General features: G+C 41.2%; 1 protein-coding gene across 1 annotated transcript in view; it reads right to left on the bottom strand.

The window, feature by feature from the left end:
- ODAD2 (outer dynein arm docking complex subunit 2) overlaps positions 1-19,559 on the bottom strand; it is a gene marked incomplete at its 5' end in the record, with an annotated part of 240,053 nt that extends 220,494 nt beyond the window's left edge. Inside the window, one exon of the mRNA XM_081099802.1 lies at positions 19,464-19,559. Coding sequence (XP_080955928.1) covers positions 19,464-19,559 — 96 coding nt within the window. The remainder of the gene's footprint in view (positions 1-19,463) is intronic.
- Between the last annotated feature and the right edge of the window lie 8,198 nt (positions 19,560-27,757).

Raw genomic sequence — 27,757 nt, 5'->3', positions numbered from 1 at the left:
TCTGCTTTTACCAATCTTACTCAACATAGTACTGGAAGTTCCAGCCACAGCATTCAAATAAGAAGAAATAAAATGCATCCAAATTGGAAATGATGAAGTGAAACTGTTATTATTCACAGATGACATGATAGTGTATATAGAAAACCCCAAAGTCTCCACCAAAAAGCTACTAGATCTAATATATGAATTTGGAAAAGTGGCAGGATATAAAATCAATATCCAGAAATCAATAGCATTTCTATACACCAATAATGAACTATCAGAAAGAGAACTAAGAAAACAATCCCACTTACTATTGTAACAACAACAAAATGTGAGGTACCTAAGAATAAATTTAAAAAAGGAGGTAAAAGACCTGCACTTGGAAAATTATAGAACACTGAAGAAAGAAACTGAGGAAGACACAAATAAGTGGAAGCATATACCATGTTCATAAATTAGAAGGATTAACATCATTAAAATGTCCATACAACCAAAGAAATCTATAGATTCAATGTAATCCCAACTAAAATACCAATAGCATATTGCACAAATGTAGACCAAATATTCCAAAAATTTATATGGAACCAAAAAAGACCCCAAGTAGCCTCAGCACTCTTGAGAAAGAAGAACAGAATTAGAAGGATCACAATGCCAGATATCAAACTATATTACAAGGCCATTGTAATCAAAACAGCCTGGTACTGGCATCAGAACAGGCATATTGATCAATGTAACAGAATGGAGAGCTCAGAAATCAACCTCTGTGGTCAACTAATATTTTACAAAGGAGGCAAGAGCATACAATAGAGCAAAAATACTCTATTCAATAAGTGGTGTTAGGAAATTTGGACAAATACATGCAAAAAAATGAACTAAGCCAACAACCTATACCATACACAAGAATAAACTCAAAATGGATAAAAGACTTAAATGTAAAGCATGAAACCATAAAGATCCTAGAAAAGGACATAGGCAGTAAAATCTCAGATATCTGTCATAGCAATATTTTTGCCAATATATCTCCTAGGGCAAGGAAAACAAGAAAAAAATAAACAAATGGGATTATATCAAACTAAAAGCTTCTGCACAGCAAAAGAAATCATCAACAAAATGAAAAGGGAGACCACTCTATGGGAAAACATTTTCACCAATATGATAAGGGGTTAACTTCCAAAATATATAAAGAACTTACCCAACTAACAACAGGAAGACAAAAAATCCAATTCAAAAAGGGAAAAGGACCTAAATAGACACTTCTCCAAAGAGGACACACAGATGGTCAATGGACATATGAAAGAAATTTTAATGTCACTAATCATCAGGTGCAAATTAAAACCACAGTGAGATATCACCTTACACCTGTCAGCAACAAAAGGTGCTGGAGAGGATGTAGAGAAAAGGGAACCCTAGTGCACTGTTGATGGGAATGCAGACTGGTGCAGCCACTGTGGGAAATAGTATGGAATTTCCTTAAAAAATTAATAATGGAACTGCTGATTGACCCAGCAATCCCACTTCTGAAAATATATACTAAGAATCCTGAAACACCTATCAAAAGTATATATCAGGGGTCCTCAAATTTTTTAAACAGGGGGCCAGTTCACTGTTCCTCAGACTGTTGGAGGGCCGGACTATAGTTTAAAAAAAAACTATGAACAAATTCCTATGCACACAGTGGCAGCAAAAACACCCGGTGGGCCAGATAAATGTTTTCTGCGGGCCGCATGTGGCCCGCGGGCCGTAGTTTGAGGACCCCTGGTATATATGCACCCCTATGTTCATAGCAGCATTGCTAACAATAGCCAAGATCTGGAAACAGTCCAAGTGCCCATTAGTAGATGAGTAGATAAAAAAGCTGTGGCACATTTACAGAATGAAATACTACATGACGGTAAAAAGGGAGGAACTCTTACCTTTTGAGACAGCATGGATGGACCTAGAGATTATAATGCTAAGTGAAATAAGTCAGTCATAGAAAAACAAATACCATATGATCTCACTTATATGTGGAATCTAATGAACAAAATAATCTGACAAACAAAATAGAACCAGCGTCATGGATACATGATACAGACTGACAGATGTCAGAGGACAGGTGGGTGGGGAGGACAGAATAAAAGAACATGAAGAGTATAGTTAAAGAACATGTAAGTATAACCCATGTTCACAGACAACAACATGGTTAGGGCCAGAGGGAGGGGAGGCGGGGTTTGGATAGAGGGGGGTAAAAGGGAGGTAAATGAGGGACATCTGTAATAATTTCAACAACAAAAGATAATAAATGTAACAAATAAGTTTGAAGGCTAGAAAACTTGGCTCAAGGAAAATTTACATAGTAAATCTGACAGAGGAAGGGGTGGTTCAAAACACACATGGTATCAAAATATCAAAACGTCCCACTTAAGAAGGAACAGTGTACATAAAGACTGTGTGCAGAGATATATAAAGCAAATAGAGAAATAGAAATAGAGATACATTTGAGGTGTGTAACAAGCCCACCTAAGGAGGCCTCAGATGTGCTCATGTTTGCACTTGGAACATAAAGTTAGAACAGAGGCAAAATACAATGACAATTGTGATACTCTTCTGACACCTGCTTAATCTATCTTTGTAGATTAAGTCGTTCATGTTTGTAATTAGTTTTACAGATGAGGTTATCTTTCAAAGGTTAAAAAAAAAGGATCTGTGATATTACACTGAACTTAGTTAAACGGGAGTGATAAAGAACAATAAGCTCCTTGGGAGAGAGTAACCATAGGTAATTAGAAATAAAATACAATTTTAAAAAATATTTTAAAAATTCAGAGAAGGTAGAGCATGATATCAGAACCGAAGAGCTTTTAAAATGCAGTTCAAAAATGGTTTAAGAGTTCTAAAAATAAAATTCTGAGTTTATTCTCACAAATAACTCCAAAGGGAAAAAATGGAAAAGGCATTCGTAGAAAGTTTAGCTAGCTAGGGAACTGTTCTTGATATGTTAGACTTTATCTTTTTTTTAAATATATTTTTATTGACTTCAGAGAGGTAGGGAGAGGGAGATAGAGATAGAAACATCAATGATGAGAAAGAATCATTGATCGGCTGCCTCCTGCACATCCTCTACTGGGGATCGAGCCCACAACCCGAGTATGTGCCCTTGACTGGAATCGAATCTGAGACCCTCCAGTCCGTAGGCCAACTATCTATCCACTGAGCCAAACTAGCTAGGGCGGAATGTCAGAGTTTAACAGTTCACATATCAGAATGTCTGAAGTGGAAAATAAACTGAGGCTGACTGAAACAAAAAGAGATACATATAAATTTATATATACTTATCATAGATAATTAAAATCTACTAGTAGCCCTGCGTACGAATCCATTCGCCAGTAGCTTGCTGCCGCCATCCAGTAGCTCCCCCCACTCTCCTGTAGCTTTCTCCACCTCTCTCTCCCCCGCCTCCCCTCATAGCTTGCTGCCCTGCCTCCTCCTATAGCTTTCTGCTGCCCACTTGTAGCTCGCTGCCCCACCCTCCTGCTGATCCGTGATCTGGTCGTTACATGGTCGGTCGTTATGTTTCACAGCATAATGACCATTTGCATATTACATCTTTATCATATAGGACAGTTGTATAATACATGACATCCATATAACATCCTATATAATAAAAGTGTAATATGCAAATTGACCGAACAGTGGAAGGACCAGTCAGTGGGGGGCAGGTCCAGCGAGCAGGCAGCACCAAGCAAGCCAAGGCGTGTGCCAGCTGGCAGAGGGAGGGAATGGCAATGCGGGGGTGCCGGGAGCCAGTCCATGCTTGCTGTTTCAAGGGACCTGACATATATGGCATACTGTTCTTAATATGTTTGCTCACCTTCTTGGCACTATGTGTTTTAACCAAGGTCTCCTCTCTGAGAAAGGTTGTTTCCCCAGGTAGGGATTTTCCCCTGAAGTTAGGGAGGGAATAAAACCTCTTAACTAAGTGCCAGGCGGGTAATTAATCACTTTAACTACGAACAATCATGCTTAAGCTACATAATCTTTACTCCCTGGAATGGAGATAAGAAACACCCTAACCTTTGGAATAGAGATTGATAGGATTGGAATCAACTGGTATAAATACAGATGTAACAAGACAGCAAGAGACAGAAGAGAGACAGAACCTAGGCACAGAACCTACACAGAACGTTCTCTAGAGACAGAACTTCGCTGGAGAAAACATGGCAAAAGATCCTGGACAGAAACTGGCTTCAGAACCTAGAGACAGAACCTAGCGAGAGAACATGGCAAAAGATCCTGGACTGAACCTGACTACAGAAATTGGCAAGAGAACCTGACTAGAACCTGGTGACCGAACCTGGCTTGAGAACCTGGACAGAGCCTGCCTGGAGAACCTAGTGAGGGAACATGGCTACAGAACCTGGCTGGAGAACCTGGAGAACCTAGCAAGAGAACATGGACACAGAACCTGGCTGGAGAACCTAGCAAGAGAACATGGACACAGAACCTGCCTGGAGATCCTAAGCAGAACCTCTCTGGAGATCCAGACCAGAACTTGGCTGGAGATCCTGGCTAGGCTGCTGATCAACTGAACACTGCCTCCGTGTCCTTCCTTCTTCGCCGACTCCGTCCACACCTTTGGGGACCCCTGGACCCGCTGGGGTCGGACCCCGGCATATTTTTTTTTTTTGTGATTAATCACTATGCTTTAATTATGTTCAATTTGTAACAATGAAATTGGGGGTCACCACAACACGAGGAACTGTATTAAAGGGTCGTTGCATTAGGAAGGTTGAGAACCACTGTTCTGCCGGGGTCCAACCCCAGCAGGTCCAGGGGTTCCCAAAGGCGTAGACGGAGTCGGCGAAGAAGGAAGGACACGGAGGCAGTGTTCAGTTGATCAGCAGCCTAGCCAGTTCTTCGCCAACTCCATCCACACCTTTGGGGACCCCTGGACCTGCTGGGGTTGGACCCCGGCACGGGGGGAGGTGGCAATGGGGGATGGGGGAGGGGGGAGGGGCAGGGCCACGCCAGCGGCACCATGCCCTGATCAGCCAGCCTGGTTGCCTCCCACAGAGGGAAGCCAGACTGCAGCTTAGGCCTGCTCCCCACAGAGGGAGACCAGACTGCAGCTTAGGACATCCCCTGAGGGCTCCCGGACTATGAGAGGGTGCAGGCCAGGCTAAGGGACCCCCTGAGTGCATGAATTTTCATGCACTGAGCCTCTAGAATATATAATGATATTTATATAAATTACACAAATTTATATAAAACTAGAGGCCTGATGCATGAAATTCATGCAAGAGTAGGCCTTCCTTCCCCAGCTGCCGGCACCAGCTTCCCTCTGGCACCCGGGACCCAGGCTTCCCTTGCAGTCCTGGCTTCATCTGGAAAGTAATCCGGAAGAACATCTGGTCTAATTAGCATATTATGCTTTTATTATTATAGATTTATATTCTAGCTATATTCAAAAGAGATAAATTGACCCCTTATTGCAGCGGTTTTCAACCAGTGGGTCGTGACCCCTTTGGGGGTCGAACGACCCTTTCACAGGGGTCGCCTAAGACCGTCGGAAAACACATATATAATTACATATTGTTTTTGTGATTAATCATTATGCTTTAATTATGTTCAATTTGTAACAATGAAATTGGGGGTCACCACAACATGAGGAACCTTATTAAAGGGTCGCGGCATTAGGAAGGTTGAGAACCACTGCCTTATGGATAAAGTGGAAGTAGGATTTTCTTTTTTTAATCTTAGATTTGGAAGGTTTTCATTTGAGGGCAATGTTTATTGTTAAGAAGTCTCTCCCTTATAATGAGCAAAATTTTCCATTCTCCCTCTGCCACCCCAGAAATTGATAGATTTAAATACCAGAAGGTATGTCTACCTTAGAGGTCACAGAGTAGAAAGAGTTAGAACACGACAACAGCATCTACCTTTTCACTGGACATTGTTTCATTTTCAATATTTTAAGCTCGTACTATCCGACTCACATTCTGTTGAATCATCATAGAGGTTGATTTTTTTAACCAGCTTTAAGTAAAACTGACTACTACCTAAGGATTTTCCAATCTCCGTCTGCCCTGAAATGAATACTTTTCTCATTTCCCTGGGCCTAAACGGAAACAGAAAACTCCAAAGTTGAAAAAAGAACTGGCCTTTGATTTGCAGTTCTGTTGGGGCTGACGGTAAAGTGAGCAACACTCTTTTGAGCTGAGCCATCCATTCTTTAGAATTATTCTATTACTAGTTATTCTATTATCCTGACTTTCTTATAGTCATTACATCTGCAATAGTGCAATGATGACTGGTGAACATGATTCTGGAAGCTCTGAGAGTCACTCAAGTGCCTCCTGAATCAATTGAAAATAGAATAAGAACATTATTGTAACATGTAATTTTAATTTTCTCTAAAACTTGGTATACCACATATTGATTCTATAAACCAGAATATTTGAGCAATCAAAATACTGTATTCTCTGACCATATTTCCTGCCCAGAATGTTATATTGTAATTTATAACTTCCTTAAGAGCAAATGTGAGAGATGTAAGAACAAAAGAGAATCTTTTTAGGCCTGTTTATCAAAATTGGTTATTAAAAAAAAGTCTAGCATTAAAATTTAAGACAGAAATTCAAATTAAATAAATTTCACTATGGCGAAATTTGTCTTTAAAAGAAGATTTTTAGAAAGATATCATTTTCTGTAACCTGAAATAAGAACCAAGTTAGAAAGCGAGGTCTGGCATTAATTCATAATGGTTATTTATGATACATACCGTATTAATAAAAAGATATTATATTTTTTCAGATAATCTATACTTGCTTGTTTCCCCACTTGTAATAACACAGATCATTAAAATCTTCCAGGATATTAGAAGAATGGTTATAAAAGTTAAATATAGAATATAATTAGCATTTTCCCCACATCATTATTACAAAAGCAGAGGTAAAATGAGTTGGGGATTTTACTTTCTGTAAATCTTGAAATTCAGTAACAGGGACATCTAGATGAGTGGTTCTCATGGCAATATTGCCTGCTGAGTAGCAATACATAAGTATTGTACACCCCATTCATCACCAAAAGGAGAGGATGAGGACATCACTGGCATTTAGTGATGAGAGTCAAGAATGTAGATGTCCTTCAATATGCAAGACAGTCCCCGTGACGGAAGAATGCTGCTGCAATCTCCAAGCATCTAGTAGATGAAAAACTTCAGATCACAAAGTATTTTTTCACAGTTTTAATATACGCTGGATTTTCCAGGATTGCAACTATCATATAAATCTAAAGGAAGGTCATACATACTTCGTGTTACATGGAACTTTACCAAGAGCTCAGCATTTTGGAAATCACACCATTGATGACTACACTAGTCACACAAATTAAGTTTCAAAACCATGTCTGTATCAATTTGCACTTGGAGCTACTACATTGCCAGTAATTCTATATAAGGCTGGAACATCTGACTACATTATTTATGCCAATATTTTATTATAATTATTTTTCTTTTAATTCTCTTTTATAATATAATTAGGATACTATAGATATTTAAAACTATGCACATATATAGGATTATTATCTATCAGACTGATTTCAGAATAGCAAAGCAGACATTACAACATATTTGCTATAAAAACTGAGTATCACATCAGGTAGTGCTAAGACATATAATATGTGTGTATATATATATATACATATTTATGTACATGTATATATAAAAGTGCTAGTAGAATAAAATGTATACAATGAGGGTACAAATTTATGCATTTGCTTTAGTATTCCAGGGTATTGTTTCTACTGGGAAATTCTGAACACAGAGGCATGAACTGACGTGAATGTGTGACACTCCTGAGTTTCCCAGTATTGTGAGAATCAGTGCAAACCACGAATAAGTGCAAATAGGTTTATCTTATACAGAAAGGCTTAGATGGACAGTTCTGTTTGTTTGCCATTTTAAGCATAACACTTGTTTTGTGGTCCTATAAAGCAATAGTGTGTGCATCATTTCCTCCTTGTACCTTTTTCAAGAAAAATGTGAAATTACGTAGATTGCATAAGGTGTGGCAGTCAACATACCATATAGCAACTTCCTGGAAGATACTTAAAGATCTAAGAAATGTAAAAAAAAAAAGGTCTTTCGTCATGATAAATTTTTATAGAAATGTAAGTGTAACATATTTAAATCTCTTTAAATTGTTTTTCTGAATCTAGTAAACCCGGAGCTGCAGCAATGGATAGGCTTGATTGAAGAAGATTGGTTAGCAAAAGCCTAAGAAAATCTCAGGGGAGCTATGACCATCCTAAATTAGAGGAGATCTATGAAAGGTCTTCTTTAAAAAAAGTGAAGTGCTTTGCAGGCCTAACTGAACGAGTTTTTACAAGAAAACGGGATAATATGGTGTTTGTTTGTTTTTTCATTTAAGAAATTTCTGATGGCTTCTTAATTTAACAAGAGAACCAAAACTATAGCACTTGTTCAACTAATTCCAGTGGTGTTCAAAAATGATGGGTATAACTCAGCAAAATACAGAAACTAACACTTTTTATCAAGACAGGTTGCTCCCCAGTTACTACCCATTGCCAGTCCATGTGTTCTTCTGGCCTAAGCACCATGGTTAAAATGAGTGCATGTGAATACATAGTACAGATCTTTGAATTAAAGTAAGATGTTAAAGGCGTTTAACAAGCCCTAACCGGTTTGGCTCAGTGGATAGAGCATCGGCCTGCGGACTGAAAGGTCCCAGGTTCGATTCCGGTCAAGGGCATGTACCTTGGTTGCGGGCATGTCCCCAGTAGGGGGTGTGCAGGAGGCAGCTGATCGGTGTTTCTCTCTCATCGATGTTTCTAGCTCTCTATCCCTTTCCCTTCCTCTCTGTAAAAAAAAAAAAAAAAAAAAAGGCGTTTAACAACTAAAAAGACAAAAGTTTCTAAGCATATGTGTTTCTATACACTGAAAAACACATTGCACTTATTTTCCTTACTAATAGAATAGGTATGATTTGTTTTCCAAAGGGTCAGTTACAAGCTTCCAGTATCTGTAATAATAAAAGCGTAATATGCTAATTAGACCGGACAGCCAAACGACCTTTCGGACATCATTCCAGAGGAAACCGTGGTGGCCAGGGCTGAGGCAGAGGCCATTAGGGGCGATGAGGCAAGCAGGCGAGCAGTTAGGGGTGATCAGGCAGGCAGACAGATGGTTAGGGGCAATGAGGCAGGCAGGTGAGCGGTTAGGAGCTAGCAGTCCCAGATTGTGAGAAGGATGTCCGACTGCCAGTTTATCGGGCCTAAACTGGCAGTCGGACATCCCCCAAGAGGTCCTGGATTACAAGAGGGTGCAGACTGGGCTGAGGGACAGCCCAACCCCCCCGCCCCCCAACACACACACACACACACACACACACAAATTTCCTGCACCAGGCCTCTAGTCACTAACAAAATGAAACCGATTCATGTATAATTTCTGTAATACCTGAGCAGAAGCAAAACTGAATTCTTTATGAGGCTACGGGAATGCAAGCATCCACTCTAAGATCTAGAAATGTGGCTGGTAACATTGATTGGGATTCAGTGCATATACCAACATTCTGAGAATTATAAAGCTATTCAGTGAGACCTACAGAAAAGTTGAAATTTCAGAACTGATGTTAATGGCGTTTGAGTTGGAGGATAAGTTTCCAAGGGTGAGAGGGTGCAGGAGACAGGCAGGAAGGGGCAGGCAACAAAGACAGACTAGAACAGCGGTTCTCAACCCGTGGGTCTCGACCCCTTTGGCCGTGGAACGACCCTTTCACAGGGGTCGCCTAAGACCATCCTGCATATCAGATATTTACATTACAATTCATAACAGTAGCAACGTTACAGTTATGCAGTAGCAACGAAAATAATTTTATGGTTGGGTCACAACATGAAGAACTATTTTTAAAGGGCCACAAGGTTGAGAACCACTGGTCTAGAAAGGAGGAGGAGGCAAAGCTGCAAGGGCCAAGGAGAAAGGTGAAGGTGGCAAGAGAGGCCAGACTCGTAGAGGCAGCAGATAAGGAGAGGGAGGTCCCAGGGCCCCTGCAAACTCCGGGGGTCCGCGGGAGGCCGGGGTTGGATGGGCGAGATAACGAGAAGCGGAGGGCGGCTCTTGAGCTGAGGAGAGAACGGGGAGACGCCTAGAGGGACTGAAACGGGGCTCTTTTCTCGGCAGCTGCAAACACGCCAGCGCGGGCCACCAGCCCGGCCCGGGAAAGGCGGCCCCCGACAGCGGTGGGCTTCAGGCAGCGGCCCGCGCCCAGGCCCCGCACTCACCTGCAGCGCCCACGGTGCGCGCCGGGCGGTTGCTAGGACGCGAGGTAAACCTCGGGCGCCCGCCTGCGCGCTGAGTTTCCCCGCCCACCGCCTCCGAGGGGAGCCTGGAGCCCGCCCCGCCCCGGGCGCCCTGCCCGCGCGAGGCTGCTCCCCGGGTTCGCTCCCCGGGTCCGCTCCCAGACCACGGTCTTTTTCCGCCTCCTTCCTCGTGAACTCTCCGACTCACTTCACCAGGTGGGATATGGTTAACGTAAGGTCCCGGGCAGTAGGGGTTTTAGCAGCAACTTAACAATACAACAACAAAAAAGAATATATTCCTTAGAAACACCGTTTGGTGTTTCTCCACAGACTTCCAGACAGCTGTTTTGTGGAGTTCTACGTAAACCTTAATTGAGTTCTCCAAAAGAGCATAGGGACTCTCACAGGGTAGCTGGGGCTCTGGAAGCAACTGTGGTAGAATATTCCAGCACCTTCTGGAAAAGCAGAGGCTGCTTTTCAGTAGCCTAGTCCAGAGAACAGGAGTGAAATGAGAACATTTCTCCATATTTTTTAGTACCTTTTACCTTTGTCCCTAAGAAAATCTTGGATCACACCAGTAGACACTCCAAGAGTCCAAACTATATAAAACCAGCAGGCTCCAAGGGAATGGGAAAAAATACTTGGAGGAAAAAGTAGAATGAGCCATATACTATCTTGCGAGTGCAGAGCCGGGGTGGGGGAAACACTGAGGTTTTAGGGACCAGCGCTGGATAATTTAGGGTGGTAGACTATTTAGGACAGTGGTTCTCAACCTTCCTAATGCTGCGACCCTTTAATACAGTTCCTCATGTTGTGGTGACCCCCAACCATAAAATTATTTTCATTGCTACTTCATAACTGTAATTTTGCTACTGTTATGAATCGTAATGTAAATATCTGATATGCAGGATGTATTTTCATTGTTACAAATTGAACATAATTAAAGCATAGTGATTGATCACAAAAACAATATGTAATTATATATGTGTTTTCCGATGGTCTTAGGCGACCCCTGTGAAAGTGTCGTTCGACCGATTTAGGAACTAGTACTGGATTATTTCCCTAAAGCCAAAGAGGCAGGTGCACAATGATGTTAGGGCATTCATTACATGTCAGGATGTTATACTAAACCGGCTCAAAGACAGAGCCTCTCTGCAGGCACGTAGAGAAATGAGATTGGGATATCTGGCCTTTGAAGTTCAGGGTTCGGGGTTCTTTTCTTCCCTTATTAAGAGTATGAAAGTGGCTGGTGTGGAATCATTTTGCCTAAAAGGGCCTCTACCTCCAGAGAAGTATAGAGTTGCAGATTATGTGCCAGTAGATACATAATCTGAATTTTTTAAATGGGTAGATTACACTCTGAGACAACCACAGCACCATACCTACAGAGTTGATTCAGGTCATGAACTGGTGAGGGTCGCAGTCCACCCTTCAGCAGGGGTTCGGGAGCAGTCCTAGAAGTAGGGAAACTCCTTTGTGTACTTTATTTCACTTGCAGGTTTTAATCAGCTACATAATATGAGAGCATTACTGGGCCCAGAGATCTACACATTTCAGGACTAGTGACTTTGATTTGGAAAGCTGGAAAAAGCCAGAGCCCACCAAGATCTGAGCATCTGTGTCCTCATTTACGGGCATACCTTGCTTTGCTGTACTTTGTATTGTGCTGTACAGATGTTGCATTTTTTTCTAATTGAAGGTGAGATTCTCCACCAACAAAAAGATTATGACTGGCTTTATTGTGATGGTCTGGAACAGAACCTGCAATATCTCTGTGGTATGCCTATACCAAATTTATGCCGAGTGTCAGAATCTACCATTTCTTAATCTTATAGCAAAATTTAAACTTATTAACCTGAGGGGGGAAAAAACATGTAATAATATTTAAGTTTATGGAATTCCCATCTGGTTTATTCCAATGTTCCCTTGCCATTTTGAAGCACTAGCTTGATTTGCCTTCAGCTCTCAGCTTAAGTGACTACCTCCCCCAGAGTGCTGATTACCCAACCCACAAAGCCTCGCGCCTAGTAGGACCTCTCTCAGCTAGTCTGTCTTACTGCTTGTCTCCTACCACTACAGTGGGCTCCAGGAAAGAGTGACCTGTCCTTTCTCTTTCAGATCTAGGAGAGTGACTGACACAGGAAGGAGCAAAATTGATTAATTATCTGGTCAAAGATGGCTTACTACCCGACATTCTTTATTGAGCCAGACACCAGAAAGGTAAGGCCCACATTTCCTTGTACACAGTTGATAGAGCCAGTTTGATGGTTCTACATGGCAATGTTCTGGAAAAGAGCTTTTAACACTGAGAGCACACCTAGGAGCTTGCTGTAGCAGAGGCCTTCCCAGCGCTGTCTGCAGCTAGAGCATGGGCATGTGACCCAGTTCTTCCAATGGAACTTTAGAGAATGTGCCAAGGACTTCTGGGAAAGACTTGAAAGTTTTTGGCCCATCCTTGCAACTTTATGTCAGTTAAATATGCTCTCTGTACTACCCACCCTGGCTCAGGCCAGCTCCTCTGGTGCATGGTAGAGTTCAGGCACAGATTCTATCTATTTGTCTGATAGGGCTGCTGTAACTGGGCAGCTTAAACAACAGAAATACATTATACCTAATTTCTGGAGGCTTTTTGATGGCCATCTTCATAGTCACATGACATTCTCCCTATATGCCTGTCGCTGTATGCAAATTTCCCCCTTTTCTAAGGACACCAGTCATATTGGATTAAAGCCCGGCCTAATTACCTCATTTTAACTTGATTACCTCTATAAGACCGTATCTCCTATAGGTTGTTTATTTATTTATTTGTTTGTTTTTTGTTACTCCTTACCAGAAGATATTTTTTTTTCATTGCTTTTCAGAGAGAGTAGGAAAGAGGGAGGGAAGGGGAGAGAGAGAGAGAGAAACATCAATGTGAGAGAGACACACACGTGCCTGGACCAGGGGGCAGTGTGCATGGAGCAAACCCACAACCCAGGTATGTGCCCTTGACCTGGAATTGAACCAGAGACCCTTCAGTGTGTGGGCAGATGCACTAACCACTTTGCCATACTGGTCAGGGTTAAGGTTGCATTTTGAGGTACTGAGACTTCAGCATATGAATTTTCCAGGGTGTAGGGCACAATTGAACACACAATATTCTGTAAACAGAGGTGTCACAGATTTCATGGGCCCTTTTATCTGTGTTAGACTAGGTGTGAGGCAGCCAACAGAAGAATTTACAAACAATAACCAGGAGAAGGTGATAGGAAAATTTGGTTTCAGTGTTCAATACCTCAATCAGGAAAGGACTGAGGCAAGTGGAACCTCATAAGTCTTATCGGGAAGTACAGTCACTTATATTGTACAATAATGGAGTTAGGTCTCATTACAGGTGGATATTGCCTCCCAATGGCAAAAGTTTTCAGATTTCAACAGGAATTCTGATGATAGAAAATATTACAAAATCTGATAAAGACCCAATTCCCCAGGTCCTACCTTCTCTTGTTATTAAAGCCAGCAATCAAAGAAGTCCAGTCTCAACTGCTTCCCTATGCCCAAAGTGATACACACTGCAGACCAAGGCCCATGGTTTGGAAGTGAAATGACTCCTTCTCTTTAGATTCTCATCTCCTAGACCCCGTGGTTGGCAAACTGAGGCTCGCGAGCCACATGTGGCTCTTTGGCCCCTTGAGTGTGGCTCTTCCTAAGCCTTAGGAGTACCCTCTTTAAGTTAATAACAATGTACCTACCTATATAGTTTAAGTTTAAAAAATTTGGCTCTGAAAAAAATTTCAATCGTTGTACTGTTGATATTTGGCTCTGTTGATTAATGAGTTTGCCAACCACTGTCCTAGACATTCAGTGATTAAATAAATGCTCTTTTGGATAACAATATGTGCCTGGAACTTGTTGGCAGGACTGGATTATCCAATCAGGGTAATACATGCCTCAGAACAAGAGACTCATTTTAGAGCAACAGTGATGCAGCAATAGACTTCTGACTATGAGAGCCACTGGTCTTACCACGAACCCCATTACCCAGAGGCAGTCATTGCATTAGGATAGTGGAATGATCTGTTAAAGTCCCACCTGTGCCAGTATGGCACAACACTTTTCAGGGTTGGTGTGGCGAGCTGGCATGGCCATGGCACACTCAGCCCCACATTGGGCGCCTTATGTGCCGAGCCAGCTCAGCCAGGTTTGGTGAGCCTGAGAGGGGGTGGTGAAGGATTGAGAAAAGACAGACCAGAGAATGAAAGCTGGGTCTGGGTGGGAAGCTGCTTCTCTGATGGAGAGACAGTGACAGCGCCACAGGCTACAAGCGTGTCTTTATTTTATAACCAGATTCCACGAGGCAAAGGCAGGCCATGGTCAAGATATTTACAACATTCTCCTGGGTTTCAATACTACTCAATTACACACACCTAAACTCTGTCAAGCCCACATCACTCAGGCACGTGGGGCCATGTGTTCAGACCATAGTTTCAAGCTTACAACTATAGCTGTTGGCTATAATTGTGCTTGGAGGGCTCTGCCCTCCAAGCTGGGACTTGCACGTGGCCACGAGAGGACCGTGCCATTTCATTAGTCTGAGGCTTGAAGCTGTCCAAACAGTGTAGCCGCTCTCCACAGGTTGGGTCTTATAATCCAAGATGTGGTATAGGCACTGGATTCACAGTTGACAGACAGGTAGTGCAATTTTTCCCTAATAGCTAGAATTTGTGAGTGTGCAAACGAAGGTGTGAACCTTCTCACCTTAACTCTCAATGACCCACTTGTGGAATTTAGGTTCCCAATTCCCACAACCGTTGGGCTCTGCCAAGTTAAAAGCCCTAGTTCTCATAGGGCAGTGGTCGGCAAACTGCGGCTCGCGAGCCACATGCAGCTCTTTGGCCCCTTGAGTGTGGCTCTTACACAAAATACTACATGCAGGCGCACATGTACAATGCGATTGAACCTTCGTGGCCCATGAGCAGAAGTCGGTATTCTGTGGAAGAGGCACACTCAAGGGGCCAAAGAGCTGCATGTGGCTCACGAGCCGCAGTTTGCCAACCACTGTCATAGGGGAATAGCTTCCAACAGGGAGTAGAGTAAGGGTTCCATTGAACTTGTAGTCCATTGAAGCTGTGACTACTACCTGGCTACTTTGGGGTCCTCATGCCAGTGAATTAGCAGAACACCAAAAGCAACAAGGAGTTACTGTGCTAATCGGGTCATTGACTGACCATGATTACTATGGTCAGATGCTTCCACCAGGAAGAAAGATGTTTAGAACCCAGGGCCCAAGGGATCTGGGGATTTATTTGGCCAACTCTTAGTACTACCAGGCCTTGCAAAAACTGTGAGTTGGAAATCACAGCAACCACAGCCTGACCAGAACAAAGCAAGCAAAGGAACAGACTCCTCAGAAACAAAGGTCTTGGTCATCTCAACAGGCAGGAATCCAAGACCAGCTGAAGTACCAGCCATAGATATTTAGAATACATGATCAGCTTCTTATTTCCACCTGTCTCTTCTATTTTCTACCTATTGTTTCACTCAAACCCTTCAGGTGAGAAAGAACAGAGAAGCAAGAAGAGGGAACAAGATAAGGAAACTTCTAAATATCTGCCATCAATAAGGTAGCTCTGCATTCTCTGCATGAAGCCTAAAATGACTTTCTCTTGGCTTTTCAAAAACCTTGCATTGTTGGTGCCCTTCCCATTGTTTTTCACTCCATTCCCAGAATAAGCTTCTTCATTCTGACTACAAATTTTGTGAATCTAGCAGTTCATACATCTACTGTTTGTTGAGGTCTTATAGATGCCATCCCACCTACTCTAAACCCACTACTGTATTTCTCCCCTGCCCACCAGCCTAAATCTGGTCCACAGGACACACACACACACACATTATTTGCCCAACAAACTCTGTAAGTACAGATATATCCCATCACAAAAGAAGCTTTCCTCTACTTTATAGCCAAAGCCACTATCCGAGCCTGTTGCTCATCCCCCAGGCTTGTCCACAGTGTCCTACCCCACTCCCAACTGCACAGGACAAAAGACACATATTAAGCTCTCTAAGTGGTTTTCATAAAGTCCCTCTTCTTCCTTTCTTCTGAATTGAGGTTGGGGGGCAGGTGAGTAGAGAAGAGATGACTAGCACAGCTCTCTCCAAAAAAAACCTCCTCCCTGGAAATCCACTCATTTCCCTTCAATATGGGTGAGTCAGGAAATTGACTTTCCAGTCACAGACTTTACAATTTTACATCTCATTCTAGGACCTCACTCTGGAACAAATTCTCTATTGTATTTTGAATCCCCACGTCTTGAATTAGTGAAATATGTTCAACATATTATTTCTTAGGTGTATGTACAAATTATGGATAGTTACACAGCTAATCAATAATATACACTGCCTTAGAGAGTGAATGAGTAGGGAAGAATTACTAATTTTTTATTTATATATCTCTTTATCTTCTGATGTGTTATAATGAGCCTGTGTTCTGTAGTAAAAAATTAGAACAGTATATGAAACAATAGACATAGGACAGCTGAGAAATTTAAATTATATGTACATATATATTTATTACAATTAGATCATAAGTCAAATATCAAAGTGTACTAAGTTATTTCTTATGTATCAAAAATTATTTTGATTATAAAGTAAAGCCTGAAGCATTCTGACTTGAGTTAACTTCATGAAACAAAGTGTTTTATCTTTATCTTATATTTACATGTAATGCAGTTGATTGGCCTTTTAACTGGAAAATTTGAGTGAAAAAATAATCAAAATTACTGGAATCTCAAATTGAATTTGTTGAGGAATAGGGCAAGCATGCTTCAGTACTGTCTAAAAGAAAAAGAAAATAAACCTAGAGAGGTACATTGTCTTCTCAGTTTGAGCAGCACCTATATAATTGATAAAAAATGGTCTATATGATTAATTAAACCTACATGCTACATCACTAGACTTACAGTCAGATATGGGCATTGTGCACATCCTATAAAACCACTAAAATGACAGTGGTGAAAGAGAAGAGGAGGGAAAATGAAAGATGAAACATATCAACAAAATGTGAGTAATAGAAAGCATAGAGTTGAAATTGCTTAACTGAAAGGAGAAAGCTTAAACCTAATGCCTTGAAGGGATCAAAGCCAATAAAAATAAAATACTTGCAAATCACAGACCCTGGAAAGTCTGAGGACATGGAGACATCTCTGAAGGTACGGAGTAGACTGAAAACAAGAAGACTGCTTGGTAGCTGGATCCCCATATCATTTTACCCAAAAGCAAGGTTTATAAGTTGGAACACCAGCCAGTTTTTTGAGATCATAGGAACTGAGTAAATATGGGCACACTGAATGGTGAAAATTCCCTCAGTTCCTTCTCCAGGTCACATTCCGCACACTGGCAACCCAACTTACATCTTCAGGCAAAAGGTCTGAAACTGGCCAGCCCCAAAGCAACAAGCTACAGCTATAGGTGCTGGCATTTAAGAGACTTTCTAATCGAATTTACACGTGTTGGAACAGTGAAAGTGTGTGAGTAGCATGGGGCTAAAGTGATAGTAACAGATTTATATCCTCTTCTTCCAAAGTAAAAAGTCAACAATAGTATCTAAAAAAAATAAAGAAATAGTAGTTCAAGCATGTTATCTACAAATATTATGGGTGTGTTGAGCACCACCGAAGACAATGGTAAGTGCTGTTGTCCATCACTGTGGTTTTTAAGAAGAAAACACAGCCAGGAGCAAGTCAGCTTCTCAAGAAGAACTAGGACCAACCATGTTATAGAAAGCTCACTCTCCATCATGCAGGCCTGGCTAAATATAACCCAGACTTCAATAGATCCATTAGAGATTAACACAGGCCATCAGAGGAGGTAAAGCTTCTGTGACAATTAACTATTGCTGCAATAATGCTATATAACAAATCAACCCAAAACTCAGTGATACACATTCACTTATACTCACACTTGTGGGACTCTAGGTCCACTGCAATTTCAATTGCAATTTGGCCAATGTAGGTTTGGCCTAAGTGGCTCTGCTTCCATCCATGTCTTCTGGGTTTGGTTCCAGGCTGTGAATCAGCTCCACGGGTCTCATTCTGGAACTTAGGCTCAGGGGCCATAGCTATCTGTCACATATTCAGGTCATGGTGAAGCACTTCCATGGACATTCCAAGTCTCTGATTGCATCATGTTAACTGGCATCTTATTGACCAAAACAAGTCATATGGCCAAGCCAGAATCAAAGGGTAGGGAGCAATTATTTGCCCACTATGCAGCCATGGCAAGGATGTGGATATATAACACCACCATAGCAGAGTGAAGAAATCATTGAAACTAATAATTCAATCTACCAAAGCACTCTTCATTATATCATTCATCATTCATCAAATGTGTTCTAATTTTGGTCTTTACTCCCATTACATTATTATAGTGGTTTGGCTACCTTGTAATATTCTCCAAACTCTAGTAAGAATATTTAGGACAAATAGCCAGAATTAATGGCTAAGTATTCTTATTTGCTTCTTTAGTTTTATGCAATTATTCTAAATATTTTTACAAATTATTTTATTCAAAAAATTTCTATAAGCTCTCTCTTTTATGTAATTAAGAATACAGAACATTGTAAAAAATGTTTAAGCCCAATTACAAGATGGCGGCTGACAGGATGGCAGTGAGGAAGAGACTGTGAGTGAGTGAGGGAGCGAAATGGGATGTGTGGTGTCTGTGTGTGTGTCTGAGTGAGGGACAGCTAGATCTTGCAGGACCTTCAGGGGCTGGCAGACCAGGCTCGCATAACCATGCAGCCTCTGCTACTGCTGTAATCTCTCCCGGAGCGCCAGCTCTCCCACAGAGGCCGCGCCATCTTCAAGGGGAGAGCTGCTGTGACTGGGAGCCCAGCCTCACCTCCACCCAGGTGCTCTCAGACACCACCCAGGATCCTACAGCCACTTAGCCAGAGACCTGCTGCCAACCCACGAACACTGGGACTTCAGCCTCCCCAGCTGAGAGTTCTGGAGGGTGCTCCCCTCCCCCCAGCCAGAGGCTTTAGCCCAGGCACCGCAACCTCCCTCACAAATAGCCAAGCCTTACACAAGCAGCTCCGGGCTTCACAACCACATACATGCCTACACAAATAGCCAAGCCTTACACAGCAGCACAGGGCTCTGCAACCACGCACTTGGGCAGTGTTTACTCCTGCCACGCACTTGGGCAGTCACGGGTGGTGGCTGCTCCTTGGCGGGGGTCGTGAGGTGGCTGCTCCTCACACAGTCGCAAGTGGCGGCTGCTCCTCGGACAGTCATGGGTAGTGGCTGCTTATGGAGTGGCTGCTCCTCAGGCGGTTGTGGGGGCAGTTGCTCACAAGGAGGCTTTTCCTCACGTGGTCGTGGGGCTCCTGCTCCTCACGTGGTCGTGGGGCTGCTGCGCCTTGTGCAGTTCTTACAGTTGAGCCTGGGTTATATTTAGCCAGGCCTGTATGATGGAGAGTGAGCTTTCTATAACATGGTCGGTCCTAGTTCTTCTTGAGAAGTTGACTTGCTCCTGGTTGTGTTTTCTTCTTAAAAACCACAAACAGCATAGCCTTATGCAGCAACACAGGGCTCCAAGATCGTGAGTGGATAGCCAAGCCTTACGCAGCAGCCCAGGGCTCTGCGACCGTGTGCGCAAACAGCCAAACCTTACATAACAGTCCCAGGCACCAGGACTGCTCCAGCAGCTGTCGTCTGTGATCACTGGAGGAGCAGCCACCACCCTCAACTGCACAAGAAGCAACCACCCTGCTAGCCCCCCCAGGAGCAGCTGGTGCCCATGACCAAACGAGGAGCAAATGCCCCACAACCGTGTGAGGAGCTGCCGCCCTGCGACTGTGCAAGGAGCAGCAGCCCCACGACTACGTGAGGAGCAGGAGCCCCACGACCACATGAGGAAAAGCCTCCTTGCAAGCAGCCCTCCCCCACAACCGCCTGAGGAGCAGCCACCCCATAAGCAGCCACCACCCATAACTGTCCGAGGAGCAGCCGCCACTTGCGACTGCATGAGGAGCAGCCACCTTGTGACCCACCCAAGGAGCAACTGCCACCTGTGACTGCCTGAGGAGTAAACACCGCCCAAGACTCCCTGAGGAAAAGCCGCCACCTGACCATGTGACCCACCACCAAAGCTACTGCTGCAACTACCAGCCCCACACGACTTGAAACCTAGATCCTTTGGTGAGAACAAAAATGGGGAGACAGAAGAACAACCCCCAAAGGAAAGAAAAGGAATAATCTCCAGAAAAGGAACTAAATGAAATAGAGGCATGCAATAAGTCAGAAAAAAAGGATTCAGAATAAGGGTTATACAATTCATAAACTGTATGAATGAGAAAATAAAAAACCAATGGAAGAATCAGTAGGAAATAAAGAGTGATATAACTACAATAAAAAACAATATGGAACTTTCAACAGTAGAATAGGAGAAGCAAAGGACCAAATTATTGAATTAGAAGGCAGGGAAGCAAAACACACCCAATCTGAACTGCAATTGGAGAAAAAAATCAAAAGACAGGAGAAGATCCAGAGGGAGCTTTGGGACAACATTAAATGAAGCAACATACATATATTAGGGGTGCCACAATGACAAGAAGCAGAGCAAAGGTTAGAAAAACCTATTTGAGGAAATAATGTCAGAAAACTTCCCTGATTTGGGGAAGAAAAAAGTCACACAAGCACAGAGAGTCTCAAACAAGATGAACCCCAAAAGACCCACACCACGACATGTCATAATTACAATGGAAAATGTTAACAACAAGGAAAGAATCTCAAAGGCTGCAAGAGAGACACAGAAAGTTACTTACAAGGGATTTCCCATTAGATTATCAAATGATTTCTCAACAGAAACACATGAGGCCAGAAGGGAATGGAAAGAAGTATACAAAGTGATGCAAAGCAAGGGATTGAATCCAAGCATACTCTATATGGCAAGGTTATCATTCAAAATTGAGGGTGAAATCAGGAGCTTCATGGACAAAAAAAAAGGTTAAGGAAGTTTATCACTACCAAGCCAGCAATGCAAGAAATGCTAAAAGGACTGTTGTAAAAAGAAGTAGAAAGAGAAGAAGGAACACAGGCACAAAAAATAAAAATGGCTACAAACAAGTAACTATCAATAATAACTATAAACATCAATGGCCTAAATGCTCCAATCAAAAGATAGCAAGTGGCTTGAATGGATAAGAAAACATGACCCATATATATGCTGTTTACAAGAGACCCACCTCAGAACAAGGGACTCACACAGACTGAAAGTGAAGGGATGGAAAAATATCTTTCAAGTAAATGGAAATGAAAAAAAGAGCTGGGGTAGCAATAATTATATTTGACAAAATAGACCTCAGAGTGAATGCCATAACAAGAGATAAGGAAGGCCACTTCATAATAGTAAAGGGATTGATACAACAAGAGGATATAACTCTGGTAAACATATATACACCCAATGCAGGATACTCAAATACATAAAAAAACTGCTGGAAGATATCAAGGAAGAGATCAACAGCAATATGATCATAGTAGGGGACTTTCATACCCCCACTGACATTACTGGAAAATCTTGTAGACAAAATATCAGCAGCAAAGAAAGAGCAATCCTAAATGACTCACTAGATCAGATGGACTTAATTGACATCTTCAGAACATTTCACCCCAAAGCCACAGAATATAGATTATTCTCAAGTGCACATGGGACATTTTAAAGATAGACCACATATTGGGTCACAGACAAAGTCTCTCCAAATTCAAGAAGATTGAAATCATATCAAGCATCTTCTCAGACCACAATGGCATATTAGAAAGCAACTACAATAAACAATCAAAAAATTTCGTCACACTTGGAGGATGAATACCATGCTATTTAACAATGATTGGGTTACCAACGAGATCAAAGAAGAAATTAAAAACATCCTGGAAACTAATGACAATGAAAACACAAAAATCCAGAACCTATGGGACACAGTGAAAGCAGTCCTGAGAGGGAAGTTCATAGCATTACCTCAAAAAACAAGAAAAATGGTAATAAATTATCTAACTCTACAACTTAAAGAATTAGAAAGAGAGCAACAAGAAAAGCCCAGAGTGAGCAGAAGGAAAGAGATAATAAAGATCAGAGTGGAAATAAATGACATAGAGACAAAAAACAAAAAAAACACAATACAAAAGCTCAATGATACCAAGAGCTGGTTCTTTGAAAGGATAAAAAAGATTGATGAACCTCTAGCCAGGCTCACCAAGAAGCAAAGAGAGAGGACCCAAATAAACAAAATTAGAAATGAAAGAGGCAAAATAACAACAGAAATACAGACCCCACAGAAATACAAAAGATGGCAAAGAAAAAATACTATGAACAATTCTACTCCACAGACCCCACAGAAATACAAAAGATGGCAAAAAAAAAAAATACTATGAACAATTCTACTCCAACAAACTAAACAACCTAGAGGAAATGGACATATTCCGAGAAAAATACGACTTCCAAAACTCAATCAAGAAGAACCAAAAATCTCAACAGACCCATAACTAAGTAGGAAATTGATGCAGTCATCAAAAAGCTTCCAGCAAACAAAAGTCTGGGGCACATGGCTTCACAGGGGAGTTTTACCAAACATTCAAAGAAGAAATAAAACCTATACTTCTCAGACTATTCCAAAAAAATTAAAGAGGAAGTAACACTTCCAAGCTCATTCTATAAAGCCAGCATTACCCTAATCCCAAAACCAGAGAAAAACACTACAAAGAAAGAAAATCACTGGCCAGTATCCCTGATGAACATAGATGCTAAAATCCTCAACAAAATTCGAGCAAATCAGATCCAGAATTACATTAGAAAGATCATGCACCATGACCAAGTGGGATTTATTCCAGGGATTCAAGGCTGGTACAATATCTTCAAATCAATACATGTGATACATCACATAAACAAATTGAGAGATAAAAATCACATAGTCATATCAATTGATGCAGAAAACGCATTTGACAAAATCCAACACCCTTTCTTGATAAAAACCCTCAGCAAAGTGGGAATAGAGGGATTATGCCTCAACATAACAAAAGACTTATATGACAAACCTATGGCCAACATCATACTCAATGGGCAAAACTAAAACCATTTCTCCTAAGAACAGGAACAAGACAGGGAATGCTCACTTTCACCACTCCTGTTTGACATAGTACTGGAAGTGATAGCCATAGCAATAAGACAAGAAGAAAAATTAAAGGCATCCAAATTGGAAAAGAAGAAGTAAAATTGTCATTGTTTCGCAGATGACATGATATTGTACATAGAAAACCCTAAAGACTCCATCAAAAAACTACTAAAACTAATAAATGAATTCGGCAATGTAGCAGGATACAAAATTAACACCCAGAAATCTATGGCTTTTTTATACACCAGTAATGAACTCACAGAAAGAGAAACTAAAAAAACAATCCATTAAAAATAAAAAATCCCATTTACCATTGCAAAAAAAAAAAAAATTAAGATACCTAGGAATAAATTTAACTAAGGAGGTAAAGGACCTGTACTCAGAAAATTACAGGATGCTGAAAAAAGAGATAGAGGAAAACATAAACAAATAGAAGAATATACCGTGTTCATGGATTGGTAGAATCAACATCATTAAAATTTCCATACTACCAAAAGCAATAGATTCAATGCAATCCCCATTAAAATACTAATGGCATACTTCAAAGATCTAGAACAAACTCTCCAAACATTCATCTGGAATAAAAAAAGACCCCGAATAGCTGTAGCAATCTTGAGAAAGACCAAAGTTGGAGGGATCACAATACCAGATATCAAGCTATACTACAAAGCCACTGTTCTCAAAACTGCCTAGTACTGGCACAAGAACAGACATATAGACCAATGGAACAGAACAGAGAACCCAGAGTTCAACCCAAGCCATTATGCTCAATTAATATTTGACAAAGGAGGCAAGAGCATACAATGGAGCTAAGACAGTCTCTTCAATAAATGGTGTTGGGAATATTGGACAGATACATGCAAAAAATGAAACTAGACAACCTACTTACACCTTACACAAAAATAAACTCAAAATGAACAAAAGACTTACACATAAGATGGGAAACCATAAAAATCCTAGAAGAAGCCATAGGCAGCAAAATAGCAGACTTTGTCGTAGCAGTATCTTTACCAATACAGCTCCTAGGGCAATAAAAACTAAGGAGGAAATAAGCAAATGGGACTACATCAAAATAAAAAGCTTCTGCACAGCAAAAGAAACCATAAACAAAACAACAAGAAAGCCCACTGCATGGGAGAACATACTTGCCAATGTTATCTTCGATAAGGTTTAAACTCCAAAATTTATAGTGAACTCATGCAACTTAACAAAAGAAAGATAAACAATTTAATCAAAAAATGGGCAAAGGACCTAAATAGACACTTTTTAAAACAGGATATACAGAATTCCAAGAGGCGTATGAAAACATGCTCAAAGTCACTAATCACCCCGGAGATGCTAATCAAAACAACAATGAGGGACTATCTCACACTTGTCAGAATGGCTAGCCTCAACCAATCAACAAAGACAAGTGCTGGTGAGGATGCATAGAAAAAGGAACCCTCTTGCACTGCTGGTGGGAATGCAGACTGGTGCTGCCACTGTGGGAAATAGTATGGAGTTTCCTCAAAAAACTAAAAATGGAACTTCTATTTGACCCAGTGATCCCACTTCTAGGAATATATCCTAAGGAAACAGAAACACCATTCAGAAAGGATATATGCACCCCTATGTTCATAGCAGCACAATTTACAATAGCTAAGATTTGGAGCCAGCCTAAGGGCCCATTAACAGATGATTGGATTAGAAAACTGTGGTACATCTACACAATGAAATACTACACTGCTGTAAAAAAGAAGGAATTCTTACCATTTGCAACAGAATGGATGGAACTAGAGAGCATTATGTAAGCGAAATAATACAGTTAGACAAAGATAAATATCACATGATCTCACTCATTTGTGCAATATAATGAACAACATAAACTGAGGAACCAAAATAGAACCAGAGTCATAGAAGCATCGAACAGACTGTCCAACCTATGAGGGAAGGCGGGGTGTGAGGGAGTAAGAGATCAACCAAAGGACTTGTATGTATGTGTTTGAGCAAAACAAATGGACACAGATGGGAGGAGGAGATGAGGGCACGTGCTGGGGCTGGGGGCAGCTGGGGAGAGGTCAGTGGGGGGAAAAGGAGACTTTTGTAATACTTTAAACAATAAAGGATTTAAATTTTTTAAAAATGTTTAAGCTCATTTTATGTCAAATAGCACTTCATCCCTGTTCTGGATTTTAAAAGTAGAAGCTCAAAGCAAAATACACTGGAATGTAGAGAAAGTTATTTGATATAGAAAATGTGTAGTCTAGCCAAGAAGCGATTACTTCAGAAATCCTCATGGAGAATAAAGCATTTAATGTGAGACTTGATATTTTGGAAAAACAAACTGAGGATTAATAATATCCGGGTGATGTCTCCCAATAACACCAAAGGAAACAGTGAAGATGTCTTAAAAGAATGGTTTCCAGATGCCTGGTAAACCTTGTGTCTCTACCAAATGAGAACCTGGCTAAGGAAAGATATTACTTATTTTGAGAATAGAAGCATTCTTTGGGTGAGTAGTAGTATTTTGCACTTCAACTTTGTACTATTATTAAAAAGATAAAAACCAAGAACATTATTATTTTCATATAATGAAATGATAGATATAATTGTTTGCAGTGGAAATCAGTTTTACCATTCAGGATGATTTATATTTGTAAGAAATAAATTAGGGTTTTATGTGAGATTATTTGTCTATTTAATTGAGTGGAATATATCTCAAAGTCTTGTAAAGTTGATGATTTCTTTCACATATGAACATTTTCAGATACATAAATTTTAGAAAGAATGTGGAATCTAGAAATTGATTTCCTGTAAGCCATCCACACCCACATACCCTTTGAGAAGAGTTCATGAATTCCCTAGTTGGGAAACCACTTACTTGGTTCATTGATAGAGCTTCCCATACTCCTGTGCTCTTGTAGGACTAGGGCTACTCTCGCCGATATACTCGAGAATGGATTTGCACCAATAAAAATGTCCCAGAACCTATTAGCTTTCAGAGTTCCAGTCACAAAGAGCATTTAGCAAGGTCACGGGCTTTGGTTTTCCATATTGAAGTCTTCCTTTGACTTTCTCTGTGTGTAATTTTCTTTTCCTCACAATATTGCCTGATAAGTGTTTGTGCTTGAGCAATTTTTCTCTGGGTCTTGTCACTAGGTTGAAAAACAACAGCAGAAGCAGGAAAAGAACTAGTACCCAGGGATCATAAAGAGATTGTAGTCATATATTATAGAACAGAAATTAGAACCTGTGCATTCTCTAAGGGATATTCCACTTAATTAATTAAATTTCCTATAGAATACAAATGGACCATGTAGCAGTTTCCACTGATATTAAGTGTTTGAAATAGAAAAAAAAGGAAGTCTAAATGAACCAAATTAATCTTCTATTTCCTTCCTAACTAGCAAATCAGCAGAGACTAAGAGAGAGAAGCATAGATGAATAAACCATATGCAATATATTGCCAGTTGTCATTTTGGGGAACTATTTTTTCTGTCGTTTTGATTACCTAAAAGTTATAATAACATCACAGGAACACTTTGGGATTACGAAAACCATGACGACTTCCCCACCTCCTTTGCAAAAGTGTCTACTTCCTTAATTTCCACAAACTCATTCTAGCCAAGGTTAGGTTTCTGGTGTAAGAAACAGAATGGTGGCTGACAGAAGACAGAAATGTATTACAATGGTCTGGAGTGAGACTATAAGGTCTGCAGCACTGGTTCTACTCTGCAAACTCTGGAGGGATCCAGACTCCTCCACTGTGCAGGGCCCACATTTCTAAGACCTGTTCCATCTCCAGCCATCATGACTATATTCCAGCCAACAGGAAGGAGGAAAACATGAAGAAAAGAGGCAAAGGACATGCACTGGCTTTTTTTTTTTTTTTTTTTTTAAGGAACTTACCACACTACAATACTACTTACATCTCACTGGCCAAAATTGATAATACAGAAAATCTTTGCTTTTTATATTTTGAAGCTATCTGAATAGGTCCATAGAAATTTAAGTGTGTTGTATTTTCACAGGGTTTGACCATCTGTACTAATAATAGCCTAGGTCAGTGGTCAGCAAACTGCGGCTCGCGAGCCACATGCGGCTCTTTGGCCCCTTGAGTGCGCCTCTTCCACAGAATACCAACTTCTGCGCATGGGCCACGAAGCTTCAATCATACTACGTGTGTGCCCACATGTGGTATTTTGTGGAAGAGCCACACTCAAGGGGCCAAAGAGCCGCATGTGGCTCGCGAGCCGCAGTTTGCTGACCACTGGCCTAGGTGATCATCACACCCTGATGCCATGATGCCCTCATGCCATCACAGGATGGCTGTGCCCACAGCGGAGG

Source organism: Myotis nattereri (genome assembly GCF_964212035.1).
Source record: "Myotis nattereri genome assembly, chromosome: 1".
Lineage (NCBI taxonomy): Eukaryota > Metazoa > Chordata > Mammalia > Chiroptera > Vespertilionidae > Myotis > Myotis nattereri.
Note: the sequence above shows the minus strand (reverse complement) of the source record. Positions and strands in the feature narration are given on the sequence as shown.